Below are 14,155 nucleotides of genomic sequence, written 5' to 3' on the forward strand. Positions count from 1 at the left end.
TGATGTTCCTTTTCTGAAATGCCGTGTTACTTTTACGCCAGATGTAAAAGCTCTATATATATACACACACACACACACACACACACACATATATAGGCTGGAGACTAAATCACTGGTTCCCCTCCAGTTGGATGACAGATGATCAATAAAATAAAAAACATTAATTGTCTCACGCTGCTTTGAAAGCTCTAAATAGAAAACTGCTGATTGCCAGAGCTCATTTATAGCTGACAAATGCTACTACTTGTTGATAACTGTTAGTAAAGAATGAGCCGTTCCTTTCTAAAGACAAGTTCTGAAGTCTCCATTTGGGTTTTGCTGCTGAATGCCAACTTGGCAGGAGCCACAAAACTCACATTTGGGCCAGCACAGAGGGTGTCTGGGTGGATTCAATGAGCGTCAACAGCAGCGACTGAGTGCGGCAGGTTGGGACCGTCAGTCCACTCAACTCTTTTGAAATCTCAAACGAGACTCAAATGAGTTATTGAGGCCATGAAGTGGCAAAAACTAAAGACGACTGCTACTTTAGTTTGAAACCACAGAAACTGTTTCTCATGAGCCTGGTGGTCGTTGTTGGTACTGCATGTAAAGCCAGAAGGTCGATCTTTCATTAATCAGGAAAAACTAAAACGTGCTCCTGAAACCCAAACCGACGCATTCAAACAGCGCGTTTCCTTCGACCAGGAGACCAAAAGCTGTGAGCTGAACACCTCTGAGTGTGAACTAAGGAACACTTATTCCATTATCCAAATTACTGCTAGTTCATTTTGTAAATCGGTGAATCAACTAACGGCGTTATCTCCAGCTGCAACTAACGGAATATCAATTGTGTTTCTGTGGATCAGCTCTAGTTAGAATATGAGATCCTTTGCTAACCAGTAGAGGTGCATTTAATCCTTCAGTGTAAGAGAGAACGTTTAAAGCACCTGGATCTGAGCGGCTTTAGTTTCCAGCCATGACAGCAGAACTGGACCCAACGACCCAGCAGGCAGCACTGTTTTGTCATTTGGTTATTTAGAGCTTAGGTAATTTTCCATTAAGTGTTGACATTACTGGCTCTTTCCACCGCACTCTTCAATTTAAAACGGCACGCATGACGAGAGGCCCGGTGGTGTGAGACACGTCTGACGGTGCACTTTCTCCGGTCGCTGGCCATGACCGTGCAAACCTAAACAAAACAGAAACCGGTCTCTCAACAGAAAACTTTTTACCCAGAGAAGCTTTAAAGTCAGAGAAGAGCCACAATGATCTGTGCCTGAATACTAATAATAAAAACAGTTGCTTATTATTCACATTCTATTATTTTGGCTCTGCACTTGTAGCGTAGTTTGAAATAAGAGGGAAGACAGAATGATCTCAACAGTATTGGACTAATATATTTTAAATGCTCCCTGGTAAAGCTTCGGCGGTTATTGGAGACGTTGTGAAGTAAAAACCAATAACTCTGATCCAAGAACTACACTGCTGCTAACCTCGGAAGGATCGTTCATACAACACGTCTTCAGGTTTGCTCCGTGTAGACGTAGACATCCTGACAGCTGAGCTTCAGCAGCTGAAAGCTCACACATCATGCTGCAGTAGAGTCAGACTACCGATGTGTCACTGTGTTTGAGGATTCATTTAGCATTTGTATCATTGTGTCAGAACTGCAAGATATTCTCTTTTTCTTTGTTGGTCGAACAAAACGCACAACTTATAAACACCACCGTGAGTTCTAAGATGCTGTGAAGTATTTTTTCGATATTTACTGTAATTTTATGGACTCAATAGTATTTGTTCTCAGCGAGGGCCGAAGAACAACACATTCTTCAACTAAGTTGTTCCTTTAATCACAATTCTGAAGCGATAAACAAAACCCTGCGATTCCCATAAGGTACGTGTCCGACTCGCAGAAGAGGAGGATGCATTCTTCTTCTCCTTGCAACACTAATTTGTCATTATGGCAACGGAGAAGAAGAGTGCAAGATAACGGCAATATCCTATTAGAAGAGGAGACGGATCAAATAAAAGAAAGAAATACTGAAGAAAGAATGTGCTGAGAAAAAAATAAATAAAAATCATTCTGAGTGGAAATTTGACACACACACACACACACACACACACACACACACACACACACACATGTATACACAGAGAAACAGTCTATCTCAGTATGCTTTCGGTGAGTGGGGAAGACTGGCTGAGCCTTGGAGAAAAAAAACCTACATATTGCAGTTAAAATATGGAAATCACCAGCGTTTGTCCTCCAGGTGATGACTTGAGAACGACCCACTCCAGAGAGGAGAAAGAAGAAGGCTTCGGCCATTTACATTGTTTAACATGCGGCACAAGAGCAGGCGTCGAAGAATAGAGCTGCTAAAGAATACAAAAGGCTTTCCAGTTCAGCCTGAAAAGCACTTTTAAAGGGGGGGGGGGGCAACAACAAAGTGGCCTGTTGTGCCCGCCCACAGCAGTGCTGACATGCGGCCTCAGGCAGCAGCTGGATGGTGGGATCAGCTCCCCCCCTTCTCTATTAAGGGCACTGTTCAGCCTGGGCTCAGGACGACGCCACGACAGACCGCGCCGGCCGAGTCCATCACCCAGAGCATCAGTCGACGAGCCCATGGTGCACTTGTACAGCGGTGCTGAGGAAGGGATTTCCCCGCCGTGCCAAAGGGTATTGAATGGCGATCCTGCAGACTGTACTTTATTTTGTGGTATCCATCCCGTGGTTTTATCCAGAGATTAAGGGGTTTAGTGAAAGATAAAAATGTAGTCCCTTCCAGCTACTATCCACATCCTTATTCTTATTCAACAGATATTGCTTTGCTTGAGAAACAAGCAGCTGCGAGACAGGGAAGGGGTGAGGGTCGAGTCTTGGAGACGTTAAACAGAGACAGCACTATCTGTTAGGATGCATGACAAATGGTTAAGCCATTTTTCCATGTATATTTGATGTTGCCTTAGACAGAAAGGTGCGCGGCGCACGGAGCCTTGGGGTCTGAGAAACTTCTGCACCGCCCGACTCCATCCGTCCGTCCACTCCGCTCCCCTCGCTGGCTGCTCTCAGCTCCATTTGTTTGCACTCATTTTTCTCCCAGCACCGGGGCCTTGGTTAACATTTAATTCTGCCTTGACAGATACAGGCAGGAGACTGTCAAAACGTGGGCCATCAAGTAATGAAATGTGAATCAGCCGAGCCACCGGCGGGTCGGCTACAGACAGCACCACGCGCCAAAATACCGGGCCCCGCTCTCTCTAATGAGCCCCGAGCTGTCTGACTGAACGCAGCCGTGTCTCTCACCTCTCCGACACCGCCGGAGCCGCGCATTTCTGTCTGCCTGGAAAAAAAGAAGCTCTGCAGCAGAAACAAAAAGTTCAATCCTGTTTAAAGTGCCCCTGATACTCGAGGAGGCCTTAAAGAAAACATGGAAATGAATCCTGACACGTTTGCCGGGAAGTGGGGTTTTCGATCCGAGAGTAACACAAGGTAGGGCTGTTGTACACGAGGAGTAATGGTGTAGCCGATGCTGCAGTGAGGGCCAGCAAGACAATCAATGACGAATTACATGACACCGGGGCTAATGTCCTTGATTAGTCTTGCTCTGCGAGCAAACGAAGCAAGGCCCTTGACAATCACACGAGAGACCACGCGGCTCCGGCGGGAGGCGATGCGTCAGGTGGTTGTGCGGCGGGCGAGCATCGAGACTCGTTATGTAAGCTCATGGTCAAGAGACACGCGGATCCTTCAGAGGGGTGTTAACCCTGCTGACTGACCTTGCGTATTTATCTCTACAGGAAGTCGCTCAACAATAGAAACAAAGATGCTGCGCTGACAGAGGAGGGAATCATCTGGGTAAGAACCGTGTATTATTAAAAGATCATACTTCTAGTTGTGACAAACAAAGTCAAACAAAAGCCTCCGACTGGAAGCATTCTGCCCCGAAAGGAAAGAAAACTCGAAGAGATGATTTTTAAATGAACTGACCTTTTAAAAAGGCATTGCTAATCCAGCCACACGAAACAGCAATTTATGAGGGGGTGGGGGGGGGGATGTTCATTTACTAGCAATGAGCATCTATCAATCATGGTGACAGAGGTGTACACTGGGGAGAGCAAATGGGAGGAATTAAGGGAGGGAGGAAGACACAGGAGTGAGAGTGTGTGTGCACTGAACTACGCCCCCTGATAAGGAGGGAGGGAGGGAGCCAGAAGCAGGTAGGGGAAGGGGGGGGGGAAGAGACTGAGAGAAGGGCTTTAAATAATGCCACCATAACGCTAATGTTTCATAAAAAAGAAAAGGCCCGGGCGCACGAACAGCATCAATCACAAGAGGCTGGAGGCCTCATTTACGAGCAGAATGAAATCAGAGTTTGACCTTCCTGCCCTTTGCAGAGTTCTGCAGGTCCGTTCCAACAAAGACATTTGCGCTCACCTCCAGCTAATTAGTCGAGTAAAGAACAAATTATACATTTGATTAATGTCGCGGTAATAGCAAGCGAGCACCGTCCAAAAATTGCACTTGAACACATACCCAACCTTTTACCCGGTGTAATGCATCCACATACACATGCGCGGAGTACACAGCAGGAGACGATGGAAGCGGCCACGCGGCCGTGTTTCTGAGAGGCCTGCAATTGTATTTTTTGCTTGGCAGCCAATGAGACATTGTAAATGCCTAAAAAAAAACACCATCTATTTTCCTTAAGTGGCGGGTTGATGACAAGATGAAAGACAGCCTAGGAGTGAAGCAGCACATGGGGAGCGCATCAGCCGCACTCCTTCAAATGTGAAGAGGAGCGCTCCGGGTGTGAAGCCTCGCTCTCGCTCCTGTAGGAAGGGCTCAAAAAAACACGACGCAAGAAAAACGCAAACTTTGCACGGCCCTCGGGATGATCGACACGGTTGAGGATGCTCAGCTTCCCCCGTCCTTGTTTTATTGGTTCTCTCCATCTTTGGCGAGGTCCCATGCCTATGCTCTGGGCGAGCACTTCAAACAGCCTAATGTCCTATATGTTGCAGCCAACCGGCTGGTCAGGCCACAGCTCTCTGCCAGCCATCTTGCATACTGTACAGCCAAGGCTAATATTCAACACTGAGGCAAAGCGTGTGAGAGGCTTAAAGTGTGAATATACGTGTGTGTGTGTGTGTGTGTGTGTGGGGAGGGGGTTCATGTTGCCAAACAACTCACATTTTTCAAGCGCATCCATCGCAGCTCCCATTTCCGCCTGTTGGATGCTAGATTACAAATATTTTTTTTAAAGGAGACAGAGAGGGAGACAGAGAAAGAGGGAGAAAAGGTCTTTAGCATATTCAAAATGTCCCTTTTTTGATTTTTTTTTTGTGTCAAAAAATAAATACAACAGGCCCAATATTGAGCGGATTATCAGACGTGCTTTATATTTGTTTTGAAAGAGCCCTTTTGCCAAACAATCCCAGGTAACACGGCGCACACATTTGAAAAAGGTAAGCCTGTTGGCGGCTCGGCGCTGGGCACCTCATATATTATGTGCTGCGTGATCATAGCCCGGCAGCAGAGGTGGCTGGGAGCTTAAGTCATGTAAATACAAAAACAGTAAGCTGTCAAAGATCCTATGGAAGGGACAAACTTATCGGCAGCTTAGAGCAAGAGAGAGCGCTTTCAAGTAAGGGGGCCGTGGAGGGGATTTCTACATGTGGAGTGGGAGAGAGATGTTTGATGGATTTACGTTTCATTTCTCACGCAGGCTCAGCTGCAGCTTTATTGTCAACCCCTCCAACCCTGAAAAGGCCTTGGCGCGGAGGATTCACTTTCTTTACTTTACAAAAGTGTGAATGTGTGAGCACACATAAAAGGTGTGCAGTCAAACAGAAACAGAAACACACACACACACACACACACACCGCGCTGCCCTGATGTCAACACAATAGCCCAGGTAGACCTGAACGCAGCCCTAAAGATACACTGTGCAGAAGAGGAATCTGTGACCGGGTGACAAAGTGATATTTCTATAACACAATTTACGTGAAATCAATAAAGAATCGATTGGTTTTCGTTCTGCATAATGTCCCTCACAATAGAAGAGGCCAACGAGAGCTTAATTGCTATAATAAACACCATCAATAAAGGCACAGCCATTATTCTTGAGCCCATTAGCGGTGCATCCAGAGGTGGAGCTGCTTGTCCCGTCTCACATTGTACCGTCTCACTCACCTTGGGCCTTTGCCACAGCCGATTCGCTCCCCTTTGAAATACACGGCGACGGTGTAGGTGCGGGCGTGCGAGGGCCCCACCGTCTGCAGGGTCCTGCAAAATACAAACACAGAGATATGGGATGACATGGAGGAGGGGTAGAGTTGAGAAGTAATAATAACACCCGGGGAGAAAGGCACAAGGACACTCGGGGACGTTGTCCTTCGGAGAAATAACAACAAAGAGGGGAGGTGAGGAGGAAAAAACTTTTCAATTGGAACAAATATAATTCATCTCAAGCGGCGGGTTGAGAGGAGGGGAATAAGGCTTTGATTCAGTGGCGTGCTTTGAGAGCGAGCAGAAGCCATCTGAGGGACATATAAACAACTTTTAAAGCCTCCCCAGCTCCCAACACCCATCATCTTCAGACACCGAGATCTCTGTTTGGTTAAAGGAATGACACGTTGGGAGAGGAATTGAAATCAAAGATTGACAATAGTCTCCGAGAGACCCGCGAGTCTTTGAGTGCGCTAGAAGGATAAACAATGGAAACGCTAAAGAGGGACCAACACATCTAAGAGATGAACGACGGCAGAATATCACTCAACTCATTTACAGATGTGCCTCATTTAAGAGAGAAAGCTGTCAAGTTTGTTACATTTCTGCAGGGACGAGAGTACAAGACACCAGACAAAACTTGGGATGTGTTTGAATAGTTAACATTAGTATAAACAGCTCATACCGAAGCTGTGAGTCGCCTAAATTATTCACAGACAATTTACTTATTTCAGGAGAGCAATCCATTTTTAATGCAACGCGGTCACTTATGACACTTTTATCAATAATTCAGCGTCCTTTCTCACTTACAAATGAAGAAGCGCACGGCACGTGCGGAGCGAAAGGGACTCTCGTGAGCGACGTTTTGGCCGAATCTCGACAGGGAGAGCGTGTCGCCGGGAATTATCACGCCGCTAAAACAATACTCGGATAGACGGAGAGGAAACGGCACCGCAGAGGTTCTTGTACGGGCTTCAGCTCGCACTAATGGCAGCTACTTGCAGGCCGATCTCTCCGCACAGTGTGGAAGTGTGTGCGTGTCCGCTCCCTGGTGTGTGCTGCCCAGACGAGATGTATGGTGAAGTGATGGTGCTGGGGTTGAGGTGCGAATCTGTCACATTCACCAGGGAACCTTTAGCGAGGGGCTCAATGCATTAACTCCTTTCCCCCCCCCCCCCTCTATGCGTCCTTTCCCGCCCCCCGGTCGGTCATTTAGTCGCTTTTCTCTCTGACTCACACTCTTGTCTCACCCTCTGTTTCTCTACTCTTCACACTTGTAAACAGATTCCGTCAGACCCTGAAGGCGGTCTGACGGTGGGCATCTGGGCCTCAGGAGATATAGCGGTTAGTCCTTTTGATCACAAGGTTGGCGGTTCGATCCCTTGCTCTCCCTGCCCGCATGTCGACGTGTCCTTGAGCAGGCTGCTGCCATCAGTGTACGAATGTGTGCGTGAAGGAGAGGAAAATTAAAGTGCTTTGTCCGCTAAGGTAAAAAGGCACTATGCAGTCCATTTACAGACTCGATGCCATCAAATGCTATAAAAAGGTCTATGACTCTGGCTTATCGACCAACAGGTCGGGTCATCTCGTGAGGAGGTTTGCTCAAGAATCACGGCTGCTCCTGTGTATTTGTCGAACAGGACGAACCGAGAAGTAATTGCCCTCAAGGCTGCGGCAAAAAGCCTCAAATCCGTCGATAGCTGGCTTTTTTGTATGCTTTTGTGATGAAATTCGAGTCACCCAGAGGGGCTCTATTTGTTTCTGGTTCACGTTCTTGTGGGCAACAGAGTTTGGAGGAAAGTGTTGATTGTCGTGTCAGAGTTGTGCTGTGTCAGAAATCACCATCCGTCGGCAGACAGACGGAATAATAAACAGAGGAGCTCTGAAAAGACATTCAAATAAATACAAGGAAGAGACAAAGGGAGGAGGAGGGAAATGATTACATGCCGGATTGCGGCGTTCGTCGTACACTCCCGTCTCCAGCCGCCCCTTGTGCGTCCGACTGACCCCCCCCCCCTCCTCTCTCAGAGAAAACACTGTTTGTCAGTTTCCATGGTGACAAACACACTGCTTCGTGACAGCTCTCAAAAGCATTCTGTCAAATGACACTTGGTCCTTGACCTTTTGTCAAATAAGAGGTCTCTCTGGGGCGTGTTTCTATATCACAACAACAGAGACCTTTACACAAGCTATTCACCATGTTCACGGACCGGCAAGAAGAGAAAAGTCCTGTAAAGTGCGTTTGTGCCGTTCCTCTGAATGTGCATTGTGGCCCATGTGATGCCTGACTGAACCCATCTCAACCTTAGACCGGGTCACGCTGAAGAGAGGGAGGAGTGTACACGTGCATGACTGTATGCACGTGTACACTGCACATACAAGCAGTTTTCAAGCTAATGGTTGGCAATATGACAATGTGTACAGTCGGACAATATTAACTTCTGAAAGATCTACTGTCTTTAATGTCTATAAGACCAATGATTGTGCAGTAGCTAATTAAAAAGTTTTAATTAAAATTTGAATAAAACAAACTATGTCCACATATTGAGTCAGTTCCTACATATTGAGAGTGCATGACAAACTGAAATAGTAGGGAAAAGGTGGTTGTAATAGATCGCTAATAATAATTTTAAATAGTTGAAATAGAAAAGAATAAATAGTGTTTCAGAAATTCAATTACCACAAAAAGGTTTGAAACCACTCAATTATCCATATTGCCTACTTCATATATTAAGCATTTAAACAGCAATCATTTTAAATATGAACTTTACTTTCAAAAGGAAGGAAAGAAATGTCCAGCTTAAACTCAAAGTCTCACACTTGGCAGAATGTTTATTGTGATTGTTTTACTTCCTAAGAGAAACATTGGAGCTGTCTTCACATAGCTGGTGTGTGTCTGTGTTTTCTGGGTTCTTAACTGGTGTATGTCTGTGTTTTCTGGGTTCTTAAGCTGGTGTGTGTCTGTGTTTTCTGGGTTCTTAAGCTAGTGTGTGTCTGTGTTTTCTGGGTTCTTAACTGGTGTGTGTCTGTGTTTTTTGGGTTCTTACTTGTACAGCGGGATGTCGGGCTCTTTGCCCTCCGTTCTCAGGGTCAAACAGCACTGTTGCAGCTGAGACTTGGGGTCATTCCAGTCCTGGTTCAGGATGAACTCCTACGACACAGAGACCCAACAAAACACAGAATCAGAAACATAAGAAACAAAAAAAAATCTGCCGCAGATCTCCCACTTGTCCGCTGATGCTTTTATTTCATTTTTGCCATGACCCTCCCTCCACCCCCCACCTTCCCTCCTCCTGCACTCACTTATTTGCTCTCTCCCTGACTGGCTCTCCATCTGTGTCTTCACAGTGAGTACAAATCACAGGCTACTTAAGACAAAAGCCAATCCCCGGCCAGATATAAAAAGCGTCTGGGAGTCTCCCAGGTGTGCGGCCCTGATACATTTCTCTTATCCAAGGGGGACTTCTAAAAGCCCTTCCATTAACAGGGAGGCAGCCTTGTCATAAAAAGGCAGACTTTGAATCCAGAACTGTCTGCTCATATTAATTTTCTACAAAGAGTGCTTCTGCTTCTGTTGCTTGCGCTCTCCTACTTTCGCTTTACTGCCCCCCCCCCCTCCATCTCTGCTGTTCTTGCTTTGGCGCTTTACTTCCTTTTTTCTCCTTCCCATTTTTTCCTCTCTCCAGGGGGGGGGGGGGGCTTCTACACCCCTTTAGCCTAAAGCAGAGAAACGAGTGTTTTCAAAAGAGCTAGCTATATGCTACGCTCGTTTTCTAGCACTTTATTTCATGAGGAGAAGGGGCGAAACATAAGGAAAGCAGCATTTATGTCCACTCTCTATTCCCATCCAAATTGGATGAAGCAGCACAGTGTGCGACGCCGTGGTTTCCAGAAGGCTATGTAAGGAGACGTGCTGGCTGTTTCACAACTTTTCTCTTGGAAGTGGAAATGAGGTGCTCTCTTGCAGCGACCATGACGCAAAGCTCAGCTCCTTCCAGAGCCGGGGATTCTCCCTGGAGAGGCACACCAAGACAGCAATTAGCATGGCATATCAGACCACTGCAGCAGCTTCACAAGGAGAGGTCCACACTGTGTGGGTACTCGTATTTGAGCACGGGTGTGTGTGTGTGTGCGCGCACACACTTGTGTGCATGCCCGTTTAGTTATGGGATGCTATGTGGTGTCTATTTACCCGCAGCTCTATTAATGGGAAATGGCAGTCTTAGTGCTCCTATCTATATTGGGACAATCCAATGGTGCTTGAGAACACAACGCCTGCCCTTCCTCGCTCACATCTGGCCATGGGAGTCTTGAGTTAAGTTTACTTGATTTATCCGACGCCTGGAACACTCCAGAAACCTGACGCCATCAACAGCCCGAGCAGTTCGTGCACCAATAGAAGAAAAAGACCGACGACGACTCTTGCGATTCCCATTAGAGGTCACTAAAATAGCGATCAAAGCCGCCGCGGCGAGAGCCATTCAACAGCCGAGCACCACTTCAGGCCTTGCGTCGATGCTGGCGCCATTAGGGCCCAGCCATTAGCTCCCTCCTAATCATCTCCCCGGTTCTTTCTCTCCGAGGTGCCCGACTGAGCGGCTCATTGATCAGGTGCAAGTGGTGAATGCCTATCAATAGGGTCTCACCTTCAGCCGGGGGAAAAAGCAGACGTTCATGAAGGTGTGCACGTACTCCAGATCTTTATCAATGTAGAGAGCGGCGATGAAAGCTGCAGACAGGAAAATAAAGACAGCAATTAGAAACAAAGAAAAGAAGCAATAAAAGATGGTAGTTGACGCGTGGCCTCTTCTTCTGCTCTGCTGAACAGCTGGCTCTCGTCATGCTCCGGAGGTAAATGAAGCCGTAACAAAGAGCAGAGGCTCAGCGGTGGCCCTCCATAGCGAGGTGCGTGATGCTAATGTAAACAAAAAGATGGCTCTCTGGTCCCCTGCCTTCTTCCATCAAACAGGAAATTGCTCGAGCGCAGGCCACACAGAGTTCACAGAAACATCTACACAATATATAAGATGAAACTGTACGTCAGGCGGAATTGAGAGTAACTGACGGACAACATGAACTGACAAAAAAAAAGAAAAAGGATTGGAAATGTAAGCAGTAGGTGCCCGGGTGTCATCTTTGTTTTCCTCTTCTATTGGCTGACTAGAACAGCGGGACACGGGAGGAGAATAGGTAATATTGCAGGAGGCCAGCGAGGGTCTGCGTAGCTGCAGGGGACAACTCTTCATATGCGCTCATTTCCAGCGCTGACCCCCGGCCCCTTCCCCGTGTCATCAACTCTGCTCTGGCCTCAAACTTTGAAAGGCAAATAATATGAAGCACTTCAAGCCCCGTGTATCGAGGTCTGCCTTTCAAACGCTGACCTGGAACGCATTAGTGCTTCTTTCTCTCTTTGTTTTTCCCTCAATGTGGACCGTCCTACAGTCTCTCTCTGTTGGCCTAATGAGGACTGCAGTGGGTCTCCTCCGACACACACGAGCTCAATCCCGGTTCCTCTGATCGCATAGAACGGGTCACCACCATTTTCTGCTAATATTAATTTGGACATGCACATCGCTTAAACCCTTTCCTTTGGATTGTTTTTGAATTATGGTTTTTAAAATGAAGGAGAAAAGATGTTCACACCCACATGCACGCATTAATAAAAGAAACCTGAGGACTTGGGGATCGGGGGACATTATGCATTCATATCAGAATGTTTTGTAGACTTCCATTACAGCCAGACCAATATTGGATTAAATATTATATATCAGAGTTTAAAAAATAAATAACAATAAAGCTAGGGTATATATTTTAGAAACAGTTTTTGTTGAAATTCAAATGCTCTGGATATAAAGAAGGAAATAATCTGGGTCTAACACTCATTATAATGAACAATATGATTTGAAATATGAGCATTGAGTGCTGCCATTGTCCTGGAGCACACTTGTTCTTGATTTCATCGTTATTAATTTCCTTTTTTTTCTCCCCCCCCACTTAGTTTACAATTCTATAGAAACTAGTGTGTACAGAGGAGTGAGGCTGGTGCAAAGACGCCAGGGAGGATAAAACCACCACTGGACAACGCAGATCATCTCCCCTCCACCCGTCAAACATCTTTCCCCAGCCATCTATGTTACTGAGCGTATTTCATTTTATGGCTCACTCTGATCCCAAAATAATTCAAGGTGGTAGAGCACCACGAGTAGCGTATTACTAGTGGCAGCTGTAGCTGGTGGGATGATAAAGAAAGGAAGATAAAATCATCACTAAGTGCTCCAGTCATACTAAGCACATAGGGAGCATCTTCCAGTGTCTTCAGCAGAGAAAGTGATTTGACATCTAACACAAAGGGAACAAAGAAATCAATAATGGTACTCCATGCTGCCATCTTAAACTGCACATTCTGGAGAGACGTGCGAGAAAGGAAAAAGGTTGACTCGGGGGGTTTTATAAGGGTCTGTAAAGATTTTCTCCCTGCAAAACAGAATCAAAGAGCTGTGAACATACACTCCAGCAAGTCAGCCAGAGTCTTGGTCCGCAGCGCGACGGGCCGCTTGGTTTTGTCGTTGGTGATGGCGAACTCCTGCATGCCCAGCTCCTCCGCCACTTTGGCCTGTGTGCGGTTGTTCACCAGCGAGCTGCGGAGGAGCTGCGGACAAACAAAGCAATGAAATAAATAAAAGCGCTTCACATCTCCCGTGTCCACCTGTCAGAAACGTGCCCAAGGTACTCAACACACCACGCGCGCTTCTTACATGGAAATAAACGGAAGTACACAAAAACAGAAAACTTCAAAACAAACCCCACACACGGAATAATTCATAGCAGACAGAAATGGTAATGCAGAGTAAATGTTTCAGGGAGATTGCACGTTGCTCTGTTTAATATTGCATTGTGACTCGGAGCTTAGCAGATGACAACATGCGAGACTGGGCGAGGTACGTTTACGCCTCTAAAACACAAACATGTTAAATATAGCTGCAAGATGTGGAAAAGAGCAAATGGAATGCAATATGACCGTCTGAATCCGTCTCGCTGCGATGTGCCCTCCTTAACAGTAGAGACACACACACACGCACACACACACACACACACACACACACACACACACACACACACACACACTAGTTGAATGAGCACTTTTCTCCCCGATTTGAAATCCATTTCAGTCGTACCCCATCTTGACTCTTGGGCATAAGCGTTGCTGGAGCTTTCAGCCTCTCAGCGAAAGCTCACTGGAAGCTTTCAAACAAATGACGTCACGGCCTCCGTCTAGAAGGAATGAAAGGCGAAGAAACGCCAAACTGCAGATGTTCTTATTCAGGTACCGTCCAGTTCATTCCCTCTCGCCTCAAGTGCTCCGTCTTCTGAGGAGAAGCGCTGATGTTGGAGCCGTAATGCCGTCTGACGCTGTCAGAAAATGGACTTGCATGTTCAAAGTGTGATCGTTGTGCTTTGTACCTGCGTTACAAGCCGTGCACGGGTTCGTGCACACACACCCAACTTCTCTCTCTCTTTTTTTTTTTTTTTCCAAACGCTTGACAGCTCGGGCAAAAAAAAAAAACACAAAAAAAACGCCAACAAAGACGTGTTATTGAAATCCACTGAGCAATTTTGTCTCATGGAAATACCCATCACAAGGAGAAGAGTAAACATGCCGGCGCAGTGTGGGGCGAGGAGTGGAAGAGAGTTATTTTGTGGAAACAAGCGAATAGAGGAAGGGGGTGAATACCTGGCTGGCACTTTGAGATTCAAAGATTGATGGGAAGGAAGGAAAAACAATCGCCCACACACAAACACAGAAGCGCAGACGTAACTTCGTTTCAGGTAACCTTGTGTAAGAACCAGGGGAATGGCGGGTTTGGAGCAGCTTCAGACAGCCGAAGCAAAACACAGGTGGAGAGATGCAGATGTAGATTCCCGAGGACAGGAGAGGAGAGTGTAAAG

General features: G+C 46.5%; 1 protein-coding gene across 1 annotated transcript in view; it reads right to left on the minus strand.

Annotated features, from left to right (window-relative positions):
* drosha (drosha ribonuclease III) overlaps positions 1 to 14,155 on the minus strand; it is a 74,905-nt gene that overhangs the window by 1,885 nt on the left and 58,865 nt on the right. The window contains 5 exon segments of the mRNA XM_031850104.1: positions 5,171 to 5,217; positions 6,173 to 6,265; positions 9,256 to 9,359; positions 10,855 to 10,937; positions 12,716 to 12,857. Coding sequence (XP_031705964.1) covers positions 5,171 to 5,217; positions 6,173 to 6,265; positions 9,256 to 9,359; positions 10,855 to 10,937; positions 12,716 to 12,857 — 469 coding nt within the window.

This window comes from Anarrhichthys ocellatus, unplaced genomic scaffold (assembly GCF_004355925.1).
Source record: "Anarrhichthys ocellatus isolate YVR2014 unplaced genomic scaffold, GSC_Weel_1.0 scaffold10, whole genome shotgun sequence".
In the NCBI taxonomy this organism is placed as follows: Eukaryota; Metazoa; Chordata; class Actinopteri; order Perciformes; family Anarhichadidae; genus Anarrhichthys; species Anarrhichthys ocellatus.